The sequence below is a fragment of the Podarcis erhardii genome (genome assembly GCF_964252035.2).
Source record: "Podarcis erhardii genome assembly, chromosome: 3".
Classification (NCBI taxonomy): Eukaryota; Metazoa; Chordata; class Lepidosauria; order Squamata; family Lacertidae; genus Podarcis; species Podarcis erhardii.
The window spans coordinates 112,628,902-112,644,590 of NC_138507.1; the positions used below are offsets into that span (position 1 = coordinate 112,628,902).

Here is a 15,689-nt window from a genome sequence, read left to right on the forward strand (position 1 = left end):
TTGTCAGCACCTGAGATATCAAAGTAAACCGCACTTAAGAGACATCTGGTTGAGAAAACTAGGAAGTGTTTCCTGGCTGAAGAGTGTGTTGGGTGGAAATTATTACTGTCAAGTTTTTTGTTTACGCACAGCCGCTCACACCAGGTGTTCTGATTTAGGTTGGGAGAGATGCCGCCATTCACGTGTGGGACACTCAAGCACTTAAATGTTTGTCGCTGCTAAGAGGCCAACACCAAAGAGGCGTCTGTGCTCTTGATTTTTCAGGTAAGCAGCTATCCACTGCCAACTAGGGTCTCATGGATCCATCAGTCTGGGTTGCTGTCAGTTTCTGTTTTTCTCTCCAATATTAGTATTGCCACATTTCCTTATCAGTTTCCAAATAAATAGGTTCACTTCCCACTTTGGAGCAGGTCATGAGTGCGTAAACCTTAAAGCAAGTTCTTATGTCACTGTTCTTTTCCTTTCTTCATAACAGTATTTATCAATAAGGCTAGCAACAGTGGAATTTACAGAGGGATGTTCCTAATGGATGCTGTGTACAAACCATCCTTAATATACCTTATATTGTATCAGACTTTAAGCTGGCAGGCCAAGACTGCTTCCCTTTTAATTTTTGTAGGGTGCCTAGTTGTGGGGGTTATGTGTTGTATGAAAAATAAATAGCACTCCTAAAATACTACCTGTTTCACACTGTTATTGATGTGTTGCGTTTGTTGCAAGTTTCTCACAATCTATACTTCAAAATATAGTTTTTGTTCCCTAAAGAATGTATTTTGACTGCCGGGGAAACATTTCATTTGAGTGCAAATCCCATTAGCTAGAGCTTCTCCGCATGGTTCTGTGACGCTAGATATTTTGTAAGTTTCGTGGGAGATTATACCTTTGCCTGAATCTGCTCAGCAACTGCCGATCTGATTCACAGTAGCTACCTCCTAAGTCTGCTTTCCTCCCTGATGAGTTCAGTAAGCCAGTGGAGCACATGCCATGATAGCCTTCCCCCCTTTGTTTGCAAGCCACATGTCCTGTTGGCCAGGAACCACCACCACAGTCTGGACTGACAGTGTCAACAGTTCGGTGCAATCAGGCTAGTTTTTGATTTATACCTGTGTTGGGTTGGAGGTTCTTCTGCCACTGAACACAGTTGAAGCTAAGCAGATGTGGGTGCTTTTGGTGGTTTGAGAGGCTGCACTATCCTCTTCTGTGCTTTCCTTGAAAGAGAGTACGTGCATACCTCATAGATGTTGTGGGTTCGGTTCCAGACCATTGCAATAAAGTGAATACAGTGGACGCTTGGGTTGCGAACATGATCGGTGCGGGATGCACATTCACAACCCGCAGCGTTCGCAACCCGCAGTGGCACATCTGCGCACGCACGGTTGCAATTTGGCGCTTCTGCACATGCGCAACCACAGAAACCCAGAAGTAACCCATTCCGGTATTTCCAGGTACCGGAAGGTGCCCCATGATATTCTTGTAAAGAAGCTGGTAAAATGTGGTCTTGACTATGCTACTACTCAGTGGATTTGTAACTGGCTGACTGACCGAACCCAAAGGGTGCTCATCAATGGTTCCTCTTCATCCTGGAGAAGAGTGACTAGTGGGGTGCCACAGGGTTCTGTCTTGGGCCCGGTCTTATTCAACTTCTTTATCAACGACTTGGATGATGGACTCAAGGGCATCCTGATCAAATTTGCAGATGATGCCAAACTGGGAGGGGTGGCTAACACCCCAGAGGACAGGATCACACTTCAAAACGACCTTGACAGATTAGAGAACTGGGCCCAAACAAACGAGATGAATTTCAACAGGGAGAAATGTAAAGTATTGCACTTGGGCAAAAAAGTGAGAGGCACAAATACAAGATGGGTGACACCTGGCTTGAGAGCAGTACATGTGAAAAGGATATAGGAGTCTTGGTTGACCACAAACTTGACATGAGCCAACAGTGTGACGCGGCAGCTAAAAAAGCCAATGCAATTCTGGGCTGCATCAATAGGAGTATAGCATCTAGATCAAGGGAAGTAATAGTGCCACTGTATTCTGCTCTGGTCAGACCTCACCTGGAGTACTGTGTCCAGTTCTGGGCACCACAGTTCAAGAAGGACACTGACAAACTGGAACGTGTCCAGAGGAGGGCAACCAAAATGGTCAGAGGCCTGGAAACGATGCCTTATGAGGAACGGCTAAGGGAGCTGGGCATGTTTAGCCTGGAGAAGAGGAGGTTAAGGGGTGATATGATAGCCATGTTCAAATATATAAAAGGATGTCACATAGAGTAGGGAGAAAGGTTGTTCTCTGCTGCTCCAGAGAAGCGGACACGGAGCAATGGTTCCAAACTACAAGAAAGAAGATTCCACCTAAACATTAGGAAGAATTTCCTGACAGTAAGAGCTGTTTGACAGTGGAATTTGCTGCCAAGGAGTGTGGTGGAGTCTCCTTCTTTGGAGGTCTTTAAGCAGAGGCTTGACAACCATATGTCAGGAGTGCTTGGCAGGGGGTTGGACTCAATGGCCCTTGTGGTCTCTTCCAACTCTATGATTCTATGATTCTATGAGGTTTCGGCGGGTCCATAACCCGAAAAAGCAACCTGAGGCGTCTGTAACCCGAGGTATGACTGTATTGCAATAATGCGAGTCACACAATTTTAGGGGTTTCCCAGTACATATAAACCAGGGGTCAGCAAACTTTTTCAGGGGACTGGTCCACTGTCCCTCAGACCTTGTGGGGGGCTGGACTATATTTTTTTTTTGGGGGGGGAAGAGAACGAATTCCTATGCCCCACAAATAACCCAGAGATGCATTTTAAATAAAAGCACACTTTCTACTTATGTAAAAACACCAGGCAGGCCCCACAAATAACCCAGAGGTGCATTTTAAATAAAAGGACACATTCTACTCATGTAAAAATACACTGATTCCCGGACCGTCTGCGGGCCAGATTGAGAAGGCGATTGGGCCAGATCCAGCCCTCAGGCCTTAGTTTTCCTACCCATGATATAAACGTTACATTTATATTATAGTTACAGATAGGTAGCCGTGTTGGTCTGCCATAGTCAAAACAAAACAAAAATTTATATTATAGTGTAGTCTAGTGAGCTGCAGGCACAGGAGAGGGTAAACCTGGCTCCGGCCCAAGCCAGCTGCACTCCCATGGCCAGAAGAGGGGTAGGGGGTGGGACTTCCTTCCCCTGGAAGTGCCTAGGCTTGCTGCAGCTGCATCTGCATCTTTGTAAGGCGCAATATCTGTGAAGCGCAGTGCAATAAAATGAGGTGTGTTTTAGTAGTGGGCCTTATCATTCCTGTGAAAGAAGGAAACTGTCATGTATTCTTTCTGTCATGTATTCTACTCAGCATTGCTCCAGAGCAGAACTCCAGTGTATAGTTAGCAGAGTGAAAACTTAAACACGTTGCAGGACTCCCCCCAAAATAGACCAGAGGCAATTAATATTTCATTCAGCAGAGCTTTACTGCTACTGAAGGCAAATAAGCATCATGGTCACAAATCCAATACATTCAGGATTGGAACTGTCCATAAGAAATCCAGTTGCAGCAATACAATACAATACAATACAATACAATACAATACAATACAATACAATACAATACAATACAATACAATACAATAACTCATAAAAAGACTAAACCTTAACACTATATACAGAACACCACACCAGAAGGGAGTGAGATGGAAAAGAGTGAAACCCAGGCTCCTTCTGGCCTTATTTTTATAGTCGGCATGACCTTGACAGAAGAGATAAGAGAACCAGTTTAAGCCATTGTACTCAGCTTCTCTGAAAGAATAACCCAAACATCAGGAACCATCTGCTTGTTTCTTTCACACAGAGCAGCTTCCAGAACCCTCTTGAATTAATTACAATAGGAAAGACTTCTACACATCAGATCAATACTTTCTGTACTAAGAAATGCAAACTGACAATTTCTCCTTATCTTAATTTGCCTCTTGCTACTTTTCTCAGTAACTTCTGGTGATATTGGGGAGAGGGGTGGCAGAGAGCTAGATAGTGATGTGGGTGTCATGTAATAAGCTATGAAAAAGTTTAGGAACCTGATAGGTTGACCTGTACATGCTGTGACTGACATGCTACAGTTAGCAGAAGATTTGCTCCTGTACCCCAGTGAAAAACTATGTTTATTGCAAAGCATCCATCTGCATTGCTATTAGTACCTGTACTTTAAATTTGACATAAATAAATGCAGCATTTGTCAGATTTCTGTTAAGGGTTTCTCACCTCTGATGTTGTGAATTGCTTTTGTGCAGCTGATGGAAAATGTCTGGCGTCTATTGGGTTAGATGACAATCATACCATCGTACTCTGGGACTGGAAAAAAGGAGAAAAGATGGCGGCAACCAGGTAAGAACGTTGTCACGCAGGCATGATCTCTAACAGCTTGAGTTGCATGCATATATTTTTTTCAGGCCCAAGTTTTAGGATGCTGTTTTAAGAGATCAAAATACCACGTTCCTCCCCATACCTTAAACCTGTATGTTTAGACAAGAGAGAGAGAGGAAGATTGGGATTTTCATCAATGCCCCACCTTCTCACATGCCAGACTTCTCTGCGTTGATCAGAGCAGAGCTTTCCAAACTGTGTGTCGTGACATGTGGCTGCAGTGTGTAGGTGTGTCGCGCAAACACTCTCCTTGCTTCTCCTGGGGCTGGAAAGAGGTTAGTTTAACGTCTGGTTTGCTAGTAAAACTGAATTACTGTGTTGCGTAATGATACATGCCTAAAAAATGTGAGACCAACATGAAAAGTTGTGTGATTGGTGCACTTCATGGCCCTGTTTACACCTACAAAATATGTAGACTCAATTCATGGAGAGGTATTTAATCTTGAATGACGTATTGATCTTTTTACCTATCGACACCTGCATGTTCACCAGTATTCCACCTATGTTGCTCATTCCAGATGTTGTTGCTTTGTGCTAACTAGCAAAGGAGGTACATCTTGTTGTTTTGTTTTGCTGTATTCCCTAACGTTAATGATGGTAATAGCATTTCCAGCCTTATATTATTATTATTATTATTATTATTATTATTATTATTATTATTATTATTATTTATATACCACCATATATCCAGGGGTCTCAGGGTGGTTCACAGAATAAATCAAGATATAAAAGCACAAAATACATAATAAAAATAAAAACAACAACCCAATTACCCCCTTATAGCTTACATTATTGGTTCCACCCCCACCCCCCATTCTTGCGCAAGTTTGTGATGAACAATATAGGTCTTTCCCTGTATTGATTGTATACAGAATAATTGTAAGTTGATTATTGGACCTATCTATCTCAACCCTTACAAGGGGGAGTTGGGTGAAATTGGGGGAGGGGTGTGTCCTTATGTGACTGGAGGAAACAACTTAAATTCCACCTGTTCTGCCAAAGCAAAATGTTACTTTGTGCTCTTCTGTGCCTTTATTCTGCAGTGTTTGCAACAAATGCCCTACAGCTGCCCTCTTGCTGTGGACAGCAGTGTGGTTGGAGGGGAGATAGTTTCTCCCCCTGAACCCCCTTGCAGTTTTGGTGGTATAATATAAATAGATTTTCCAAGTCTGATAATGTCAGACAACCTCTCCTGGGCCCACTCCCATCTCAAATTGGAATACATATTTTTAAATTTTTCATTTGTTGCCTAGGAGTTTATCTGTTAACCTCGCAAGGGCTAAGAAGCTTTTGTGATTGCCTGAACGCTTGAAGTATTCGGGAACAGTTTGGTCACTTATCTAATTGGTTCTCTAATGGATGTTCTCATTTCCACTATTAAATAGAAGCTTCCCTTTTTATAAAATAAGGACTGCGCCCAGGCAAATCATGGATCTCGATGATTTCTTTCAATGCAGTACACTTGCTTTGTCTATTATTAAGCAGTAGTAGGTTTTTTTTTTTATCTCAGTATAAAGTATTTGGCTGAAATCTTGCATACAGTTGAACTGTGTTACATACTGGTTCAAAAACACCTGAAAACTTCTGAGCTTGAGTCCTTTGCTCTCCAACCAACAGCGAAGGCTGGGTGGGTTTTTGAAACGCATCCCAGCCCCCACCCCTTGATAATGGACAAGACATCAGAGTTCGTTCAGTTAATCTGCTGCATCAATGTGTCTTCTGCAAAGTTAGAATCCCCTTTGAATTTAATTTTAGTTTTTGAGCCTATACTTTAAAAACAACTCCAGGGACCATGCAGAACCCAGAGGTGGCGAATGCTCTTAACTTTTTTACAATGAAAGCTACATTTCTCATGCATGGGCTGCCATATCCCTTTGCAAAGATGAAAAGGCAGAGCCTTTCAGCCCTTCTCCTCCCCATACAACTACCAGCCTAATAACTTCTTGCAAATATTCTAGCAGTATTGTGATGATTTAAAACTTTGTGGGGCAAATCCCAGGACCCACTGAAATAACTAACATGAATTAATCAAAATCTATATTTCATGCCTTATTTCTGTTGGCTTTAACTGTTCTTTGAAATATTGTGTTAATTTTTGCCCTTCTAATTATCCATCTAATGTGCTGCAATTACTTATCACGGATCTTCCAGTCCTCCTTCTGAGACTGCTTAAATATTAATAGCAACTTGCTTATCGCCTAGTGGTTTAAATGGTGCTCTTTATAGCTCTCTTAATTAATTTGACCTGTGTCACCTTTCCTTCTGTTATCTTGAATACATTGAAGCACAGCTGTGTGGTTTTTTTACCCCCATATGAATTACTTTGCCAACCGTTTCCTGAAAACTGCTCTCCATATGAAATAGAGTCTGCTCAAAATGGGGAAGATTTGCTGAATAAGAATTATGTAGCATTGTTTCATTTGGTCAGATCCAGGTACTTTCCTGTTAGGCTGATATACAGGTGACGTCCGTAATAGTCTGGAGCAGCCTTTCTCAACCTGTGGGTCCCCAGGTGTTGTTGAACTACAACTCCCATCACCCCTAGCTAGCAAGGCCAGAGCTCAGGGATGATGGGAGTTGTAATCCAACAACATCTGGGGACCCACAGGTTGAGAACCACTGGACTCTGGAGGCTGAGTATCGCCATGATATTTTGTAGCTGTCACTTCTCGGCCTTTTGGCTAAGGTCAAGTGTAGCATCTTGTAGCCACTGATGGACTTAAGCGTAACTGCTGCCTCCCATGTTGTTTTTGCTGAGTTGTGACCTCTCTGGGGGTCTGGGCAGTGTTTATGGAGGTCCTGAGCCGCCCAGATGACAAGACCCTCCCCCCGGTCTTTCTGATGTGGTCCAAAGGAAAGCAGAGCAATACATTTGACACCATATTGGCTGCAGGAGTTGCCAGAAGGAGGTGTACAAGGAGCCATCCAGGGAGGAATATGTGTAGGGATTACTCCTTAGCATGTTCTTCTCCTGAAGATAGCCCTCAAGTTTAGGATCAGAGTTTTCCTTCTCCAGGATGGGCTGCCTTCCTCAAGAAATTGTTGTGAATAATGCTGAAACGACTTTGGTGTCTGCCTACTAAACTAAGGATCCATACAGTACAACTCCAATAAATGTCTCCATTCCTGTTGATTCTGTTCCTGTTCATTCAAACTATTATTTCTATGATTTGGGGTGGGTATGCTATTATCTCATGAAACAGTGAATACATAATTGACCGGACCCACAATGAGCTTCATTGAGCTCCGCTGATCAGTTTAAAATACTGATACTTTTTTTTACCAGTCACCTTCACAAACTATGGGAACAAAGAGAGAGCTTTAACTGTGACTGAAGCCGTTATGGATAACTCCAGTTTGTTCCCTGTTCCCTTTGGTTCATTTAAATTAAAACACTTCTATAGTGCCTTTCGTGTATGTTTTTTAAATAACATCCAGAATTCACAAAAATATCAAAACAGATTCAATAAAATTGGCATTACAACAAAAGTATAGGAACTAGGAAAGTTTTACACAGGCTGGATATCAATGACCAGAAATCCTTGGCCAAACATGTATGTTTTTAGCAAGTGTTGAAAACACACTGCAACTGGCAGTTTTTCATGCACTGAAAGTAATTTAGCAGTTGAAGAGAATTAACAGGACTGGAGGAATTATAACAGGGGTGAAACTTACCAATATATATTTATATGAATCCTGTAGAGCAGGCTTCCTCCACCTCAGCCCTCCAGATGTTTCGAGACTACAATTCCCATCATCCCTGACCACTGGTCCTGCTAGCTAGGGATCATGGGAGTTGTAGGCCAAAAACATCTGGAGGGCCGAGGTTGAGGAAGCCTGCTGTAGAATAATGCTTGTTTGGGCAGACATCAGCTTCCTTCCTGCACTTGCTGCATGAACTGGATTCAGCAATATTTAATATGTCATGGATCATATTGATCATATTGAGATGGATCTGTCTTCACTCTGCAGGCTGTGCTAACTTCTCAGAGGATGTTAGAACTCCATTCAGTCATAGCAGATAAAACCAAAATGGCTTGTCAGAGGGACTTAATTCAGACTTTTCCAGACTCTGACCCCGCTTCCAGATGACCTGTTTTTTGACTATTCATCCTGATTCATTGCAAAAAGTTTGCAGGGAGTTTGTGTGACATCTGCTGTTTTTTGAGCGTTCATTCTGATCTATGCAACTTTGCATCAAGTGATTGGTATTCCATATGTTCCCCATTGCGTTCCTTGCTGCAAAAAAATTGAGGAGGGGGGGAAGCAGGTTTGTTGCACAAGAGCACCAAAATAGTGCAAAATAGTGCAAATTTCAAGCCCCTTCCCCTTAAGACTACAAGAACCATTTTCATATACCATATGAGTTTTAAATATTTCTGTTTGGATCAGCAATAATAGGGATGTAAACCTACAGCAACCAGAATGTATACTAAATTTCTCTTCAATGTCTGTCTTGCAGTAGCAACGCATAGTACACCTGTTCAGTTGTGTCCTTTTGTTGTAAAACAGGTCTGCTGCTGTCACAACTTGTTAGAATCTAAGGCTTGCTTATACAGATCAATAAATCCCCATTCAACTCATCTTTCTAATTTCTAAAAATGTATCCCAAAGCAGTGCCTGTTTTGCATGCATTTTTAAAAACACACACACACATCTCACAATGCACCAAAATCTTTTTTTTAAAAAATAGATGGCTAGACAACTCATGTATTCTTTACTCTTTAATTCATTCCAGAGGCCATAAAGACAAGATATTTGTAGTGAAATGCAACCCCCACCATGCTGATAGACTGGTAACTGTTGGAATGAAACACCTCAAATTCTGGCAGCAAGCAGGTATTGTGTTGCATTAAGAATGTTTAATGGTTATTGTATTTGTATTTGTTTAAAAACAAATAAAAATTAGTTTAAAAAGAAAAGAATGTAAGTTACAGTGGTGCCCCGCAAGACGAACGCCTCGCAAGATGGAAAACCCGCTAGACGAAAGGGTTTTCTGTTTTGGAGGCGCTTTGCTAGACAAATTTCTCTATGGGGTTGCTTCGCAAGACGAAAAAATCTTGCGAGTTCCCGCGGGGTTTTTTCGCTTTTTTTCGCCCTTTCCCTAAGCGCTAAGCCGCTTATAAGCTGTTCCGCTGATAAGCCGCCGCTAGACCGCTAATAGTGCTAATCCGCTAAGCTGTCAATGGGCTTGCTTTGCAAGACGAAAAAACCGCTAGACGAAGAGAATCGCAGAACGGATTCTTTTCGTCTTGCGAGGCACCACTGTATTTCTTCCCCTTGGGCCTTTCCATGCTGTTCACAAGCCTGAACCTTTCTCTTGACCTACCTCTTCTGGAAGTCATTCCTTTAGTCACACCCAGGATGTGAGCTGGTGTGCCCCTACACAACAGGTGCCCAGTTAAGTTCCTCTGATAGCCAAAGCAGTTTTTCAAACCACCATACTCAAGGGTTGTTGGCACTCGTTGTGTGAATTGGTGTCAACAGTGTGCAGGGCTCTCAGTTTTGTCAACTAAGGAGTATCAGAAAATACAGTGGTACCTCGGGTTACAGTCGCTTCAGGTTTCAGATGCTTCAGGTTACAGACTCTGCTAACCCAGAAATAGTACCTCGGGTTAAGAACTTTGCTTCAGGATGAGAACAGAAATCGCAGCACAGCGGCAGTGGGAGGCCCCATTAGCTAAAGTGGTGCTTCAGGTTAAGAGCAGTTTCAGGTTAAGAATGGACCTCCAGAATGAATTAAATTCTTAACCCGAGGTACCACTGTACCTTCATAGGGCGTAACAGGGCAGGAGCCATCATTAGGCCATTCATATCTCTCTCTCTCTCTCTCTCTCTCTCTCTCTCTCTCTCTCTCACACACACACACACACACACACACACACAGACACAATTATAATAATGTGTGTTGCTCTGTCATCACAATTCAGGTGGTGGTTTCACCTCCAAGCGTGGCATCTTTGGAAATGTCGGGAAGCAGGAAACCATGATGAGTGTTTCGTATGGACGAATAGAGGACCTTGTTTTCTCTGGATCTGCCACAGGAGACATTTACATCTGGAAAGATATTTTGCTGCTTAAGACGGTGAAAGCTCACGATGGGCCTGTATTTGCCATGCATGCCTTAGATAAGGTATGAATGCCTTGCATCACCACCAGATATTCTTTGTTTGGCTTCGGAATTTCAAAACCAGAGCCACGTACCTATCTCATTTCATATACCTATCTCGTTTCAAGCTCACCTCATGCGCACACAAAACAGACACAATTTCACGTTGGCATTCTTGGGGTTTGGATTCCCAGGAATCATTTGCTGCACCTGCAGCAGTGATGCCAGTAGGAATTACTTGGCTGAATCAGATTAAAGATCTTTCAAGCCTTCTTTATGGTAGGACAGTTGGAAGATAGGTAGGTTGTTTCTTCCTCAGCACCTAGAACTCAGTTACACCACTTCTGAGCATGGACACCAGTTGAGATCCTAACTTCACTTACCTGGGAGTCCCTTGCTGATTTTCACTGGTCTTCAGTGGTTGTCAAAACATAACAATTCTGAAAATTCTACCTCAGAAGCCTTGGACTTCAGTTTCCAATACAAATCCAACTTCCAAGGCCACTCAGTTGCTTTTTCCCAGTGTCACTGGGATTCACATGTTCCACAGTTTCTCTCACATGTCATTTAGAGAGCTACTAATACAGTTTTATGAGGTTTGCAGTCTTTGAACGGGCAAGCAGATTGCTATTATTTTGGATTATCTGGCTTGAAGAATTCTGTGAAAGTTTTAACGCGCCATGGTCAAAGGGATGGAAAACTGGGGGGGGTACCCTGTTAACAGCATCTCTGCTTATCAAGTTGTAGCTTTTTTTAAAAAAAAAAAAATTTAACAGGCCAATCACATCACATTATTCAAATCACATTAGTTCCAAATTATACAGCCAAATTTTAAATTTTGTTGAGGGTACCCATACATCAAGCTCCGCACGAGTCCAAAATTCCGGAGAATTCCAGGCATCACTTATTTTACTGCTTTAATTAGACAGTTCTATCCAGTTCGATCCGGATAGTCCTTTATTACTTTCTTTCTCATCTTGTTGTTATCATATATTCCTTTCTTTGCGATCTCTGATGATTCTCACAAGCAGATTGAAAACTGGCGTCTCTGTGTGGGTTTTGTACTCTTCAAAGACCATATCGCTCAGGGACAGCCTCTGTTCAACGCTTCCATAAACAAAGTTAATCTTCAGTCTGTCCTTTATTTTTCTCAGGCTAGCCAAATAAATCAAATGAATCAGGGGGCTCTGTCAGGTCAAGCTTGTGTTCCAACACTCCTTCTCTTTCGAACGATCCTGATTCTCCTCCCCCTGTCCTTCTTTCTCCGGCAAGCCTGTCTTGGCGAGACGCCATTTTTTAACTGCGTCATAAAAATTTTCCTCTTTCTCACCGTTCACTAGTCTTCTCTCCTGTTGTAATCCATCCCACACAGTTCTTAAAATCCTGCTTATGATTAGTAAAAACGCGACGATCTTATTTCTTTCTGGGGTGAAGGGTTATTAATATCACATCGTGCAAAGAAAAAAAGAGTTTTTTTCCCTCCACCCCCCCCCTTCGTTCCAAACATACAGTCTCCTAGTGGGGATTCATCAGAAGATTTACTTATCCATCCGTCACTCCCGGTCGCAAGTTGTAGCTTTTAAAAAAGAAGAACATAAGTGTCTGTCTTATACCAGGCCACATAATTAAAATATACTCGGAGTTGAGTGTTGATTTCATGCTCTTTATTTCAGCTCATGGTAAACAGTGAGTGAGTGATTTCCCCCAAAACCTCTGGCTATATATACATTATTTACACAATGGGTCCCGCGTGATTGGCTGATTCAGCTTCCCTCCTGGAGCCTGATTGGACTGCTCCTGCAGGCCAATCCGGTTGCTGATTCACTTCCTCCTGGAGCCGGATTGGGCGGCTCCTGCAGACCAATCAGGTTGCTACCTTCTAGGATCCTACCTGCCTATTGTTCTAGGATCCAAGCTTAATATATAACAATAATGTAGTCCACTATTGTCTACACTGACTGGCTCTCAGGGGTCTCAGACAAAGATTTCCCTTGCCACCTGGTCCCTTTAACTGGAGAAGCCAGGGGTTGAACCTAAGTCCATTTGCATGTTATGCATGTGCTATATCACAAAGTGCCAATAAACTCAGATGGGCTTATTGGAGCTAGTTGTCTCTAGTTACACCTGGGGAAGGCATTGTCACTGATAGGTGTTTCCATCTATTAAAGGTGGCTGGGATGATCCTGCCTTAATTCCCTCTGGTCTTGACCTTTTGCATTCCCTGCTATCCTCCATGACTCAGGCACTTTGCTCTACTGACCAGCTTCTGGGTTGATGGCAGGATTTTAGGCAGCCTTCATAAATTTGCCCCCCAAAGGGCCCTCTCAGTAACTCTTGGTAGGTCTCAAAGTTAAGGACAGGACATAATAAAGATGCTGTTGTGGAAAAGAGGAGTGTCAGCAGGCGAACACCTCTATCACCGTGGCAGAAGAAGCTGCAACTTGTTCCATATGGTTCTCATTACTCTACTAAGATATCCCAAAGCAAATTTGGACAGGCTGCCACCAATTCATGACTGCTTACTGTTTCGTTGCCACGACCATGAGCTTTTTTCTTAGATGCACTCGTTTCAACCCTGGTCCACTTCACATTCTTTGGATTAGTCTTTATTCCCACAAATCTAACTGAAGACTGTGCTCATTCTCTGGGTCTCAGACACCCTCACTGCGGTCGGTGTTTGTGAGGTTGTGTGCCACAGAAGTGGGAATGCGCATCTGAATAGGATCCAGAATGCAGCAGTCTGATTGGTCCTAGAACAATGCCGCAGGAGCCACCCAATCCAGCTCCAGGTGGAAGTGAATCTGCAACCTGATTGACCTACAGGAGAATCCCAGAATTAGCCAATCACGTGCGGCCCATTGTGTAAATAATGTATATAAAGCAGACATTCTGGGGGAACTTCCATTCCTCCTCACCGCTATGAACTGAATAAAGAGCATGAAATCCACACTTGACTCTGATTATATTTCAAGTACAATAATGTGCTCAGCACATAAAGCAGCCTTCATTCTGTAGTCCAGCTGCATGTGTGCACACCTTCTTCATCTCTAATGTTAATGCTTTAAGTATAAAGCCCTGTGCGGCCTAGAACCCATGTACCTACGGGACCGCCTCTCCTGGTATGCCCCACGGAGGACCTTAAGGTCCACAAATGACAACACTTTGGAGGTCCCAAGTCACAAGGTGGTTAGATTGGTCTCAACTAGGGCCAGGGCCTTTTCAGTACTGGCCCTGACTTGGTGGAACGCTCTGTCATAAGAGACTAGGGCCCTGCGGGACTTGACATCTTTCCTCAGGGCCTGCAAGACAGAGCTGTTTCGCCTGGCCTTTGGTTTGGATTCAGTCTGACTCTTATGTTTCCCTCTCCTTATGGTATTGATCTATGGGCTACTATTAAAATGAGGCTGCATTTTAAATTGCATTTTAACCCGTATTTTAATTTGTTTTTTTCTTTTTCTCCCCCCCCCAATATGTTTTTATTGTAATTTTACTGGTGTTTGCCGCCCTGAGCCCGGCTCTGGGTGGGGAGGGCGTGGTATACATAAATTCTTATTCTTATTCTTATTCTTATTCTTATTCTTATTCTTATTCTATTTACTTTTGTGCAGGGCTTTGTGACAGGCGGGAAGGATGGCGTGGTGGCACTTTGGGATGACACGTTTGAGAGGTGCTTGAAGACATATGCCATTAAAAGAGCAGCATTGTCGCCTGGCTCCAAAGGTATAACCTCATATGTGAGTTTGGTGAGAGACGCCTTCCTGCAGAACCCCTCTCCAAAATCTAGGCAAATTGGGAAAAACCTAGGCAGTCTGCTTAAGCATCTTCCAGAGCCACCATCAGCTCTGTATTGTTCTGCAAGTAGGGATCAGGGAGCAATTCTGTTTAATTCCCATTTAAAGATTAATCGGCCTAATTTGCACTTCCCAAAACAATACGTGAACCGAAGCACATAATGATGATGATGCTGATGATAATGGTAAATAAATAAATTTTATTTGTATCCCGCCCTCCCGGCCAAAGCCAGCCTCAGAGTGGATAACATCATATAAATAAGACGATATGCATACTACAAGTGATCAATCAATTAAGATACATCCCACAATTCCAACAATTAAAGTTAAAACTGGACAAGTGGCAATCTTCAGGTTAAAATTGGAAGCGGTTATAATATCCACTGATATTATAAGGACCTATGAGTGGGCTGAGAACTTCCTTCGTGCTTGTTCTTATACAAAGAGAAAATGAGTCGGGCTGAACCCTGACCAAAGGCACAGTCATCCTTCAAAAAATCTGCACTCTTCTAAACGTTCCTTCCCTCTAATCTCCAGGGTTGCTGTTGGAAGATAACCCGTCCATTCGTGCCATCACCTTAGGACATGGGCATATACTGGTGGGAACAAAAAATGGGGAGATTCTTGAAATTGATAAAAGCGGCCCCATGACTCTGCTTGTGCAGGTACTATGACTCCCAGCATTTCTACACTTGCTTACTTTCACATGATCTTTACTTTGGATTGCTAATTAATCTCTACCTACCTTTTCCTTTACAGTCAGATCGCTTTGGCTCTTGGCGTGCAGATCAGTTTGTTTTCAGAGTTTATAAGTTGCAAAGTAAAATGTTTCTCAAAGTTCCTTTGTTTTGGTGTTGCACGTGTTGACGGCTGCTCAGGTTTTAATCGCAAAAAATATGAGAAATATATGGTACCAGTAATAGACTTTAGGAAGAGGAAAAAATGGGAGAAGAATGATTATGAATAAAATAGCAAGCTTCGTGCACTTTTGAATGGGTGGGGTTTAGTGATTTTGAGAAAAAGGGTGGTTGCTTTTTTTGTATTTGGAATCAATATGAAACAAATGAGACAGTAAATATGAATGCATCTAGTATGGTTAAATCAACTAGATTAATATTGTTTATTATAGAACTGGAAAATCAAATACAAGAAGCAAGGCAAAACAGAAACAAAATCAACCCATCAGAATACACAGTTGTTTTTGTGCTTCTCTAGTAGGGATGTGGGGAGAAATTCAGTTCAGCACACTTAGAACCGAAGCTACTTAATTTTCACTTTCCAAAACTCCTGGAACGCATTCTGTTTGAAAACCAAGCTACCACTGTATAGAGAACACTCTAGGATGTGTGGCAGAGCACTTTCTGACCATGTGGCTAG

General features: G+C 42.6%; 1 protein-coding gene across 8 annotated transcripts in view; it reads left to right on the plus strand.

The window, feature by feature from the left end:
* EML6 (EMAP like 6) overlaps positions 1–15,689 on the plus strand; it is a 201,059-nt gene that overhangs the window by 109,837 nt on the left and 75,533 nt on the right. For all 8 annotated transcript variants that reach the window (XR_014154519.1, XR_014154520.1, XR_014154521.1 and 5 more), the window contains 6 exons: positions 159–264; positions 4,280–4,373; positions 9,151–9,251; positions 10,343–10,545; positions 14,130–14,241; positions 14,850–14,977. Coding sequence is in view for 2 of the 8 variants with exons in the window: in XM_081854439.1 (XP_081710565.1) it covers positions 159–264; positions 4,280–4,373; positions 9,151–9,251; positions 10,343–10,545; positions 14,130–14,241; positions 14,850–14,977 (744 nt within the window). In the remaining 6 variants the exon portion in view is untranslated. The remainder of the gene's footprint in view (positions 1–158; positions 265–4,279; positions 4,374–9,150; positions 9,252–10,342; positions 10,546–14,129; positions 14,242–14,849; positions 14,978–15,689) is intronic.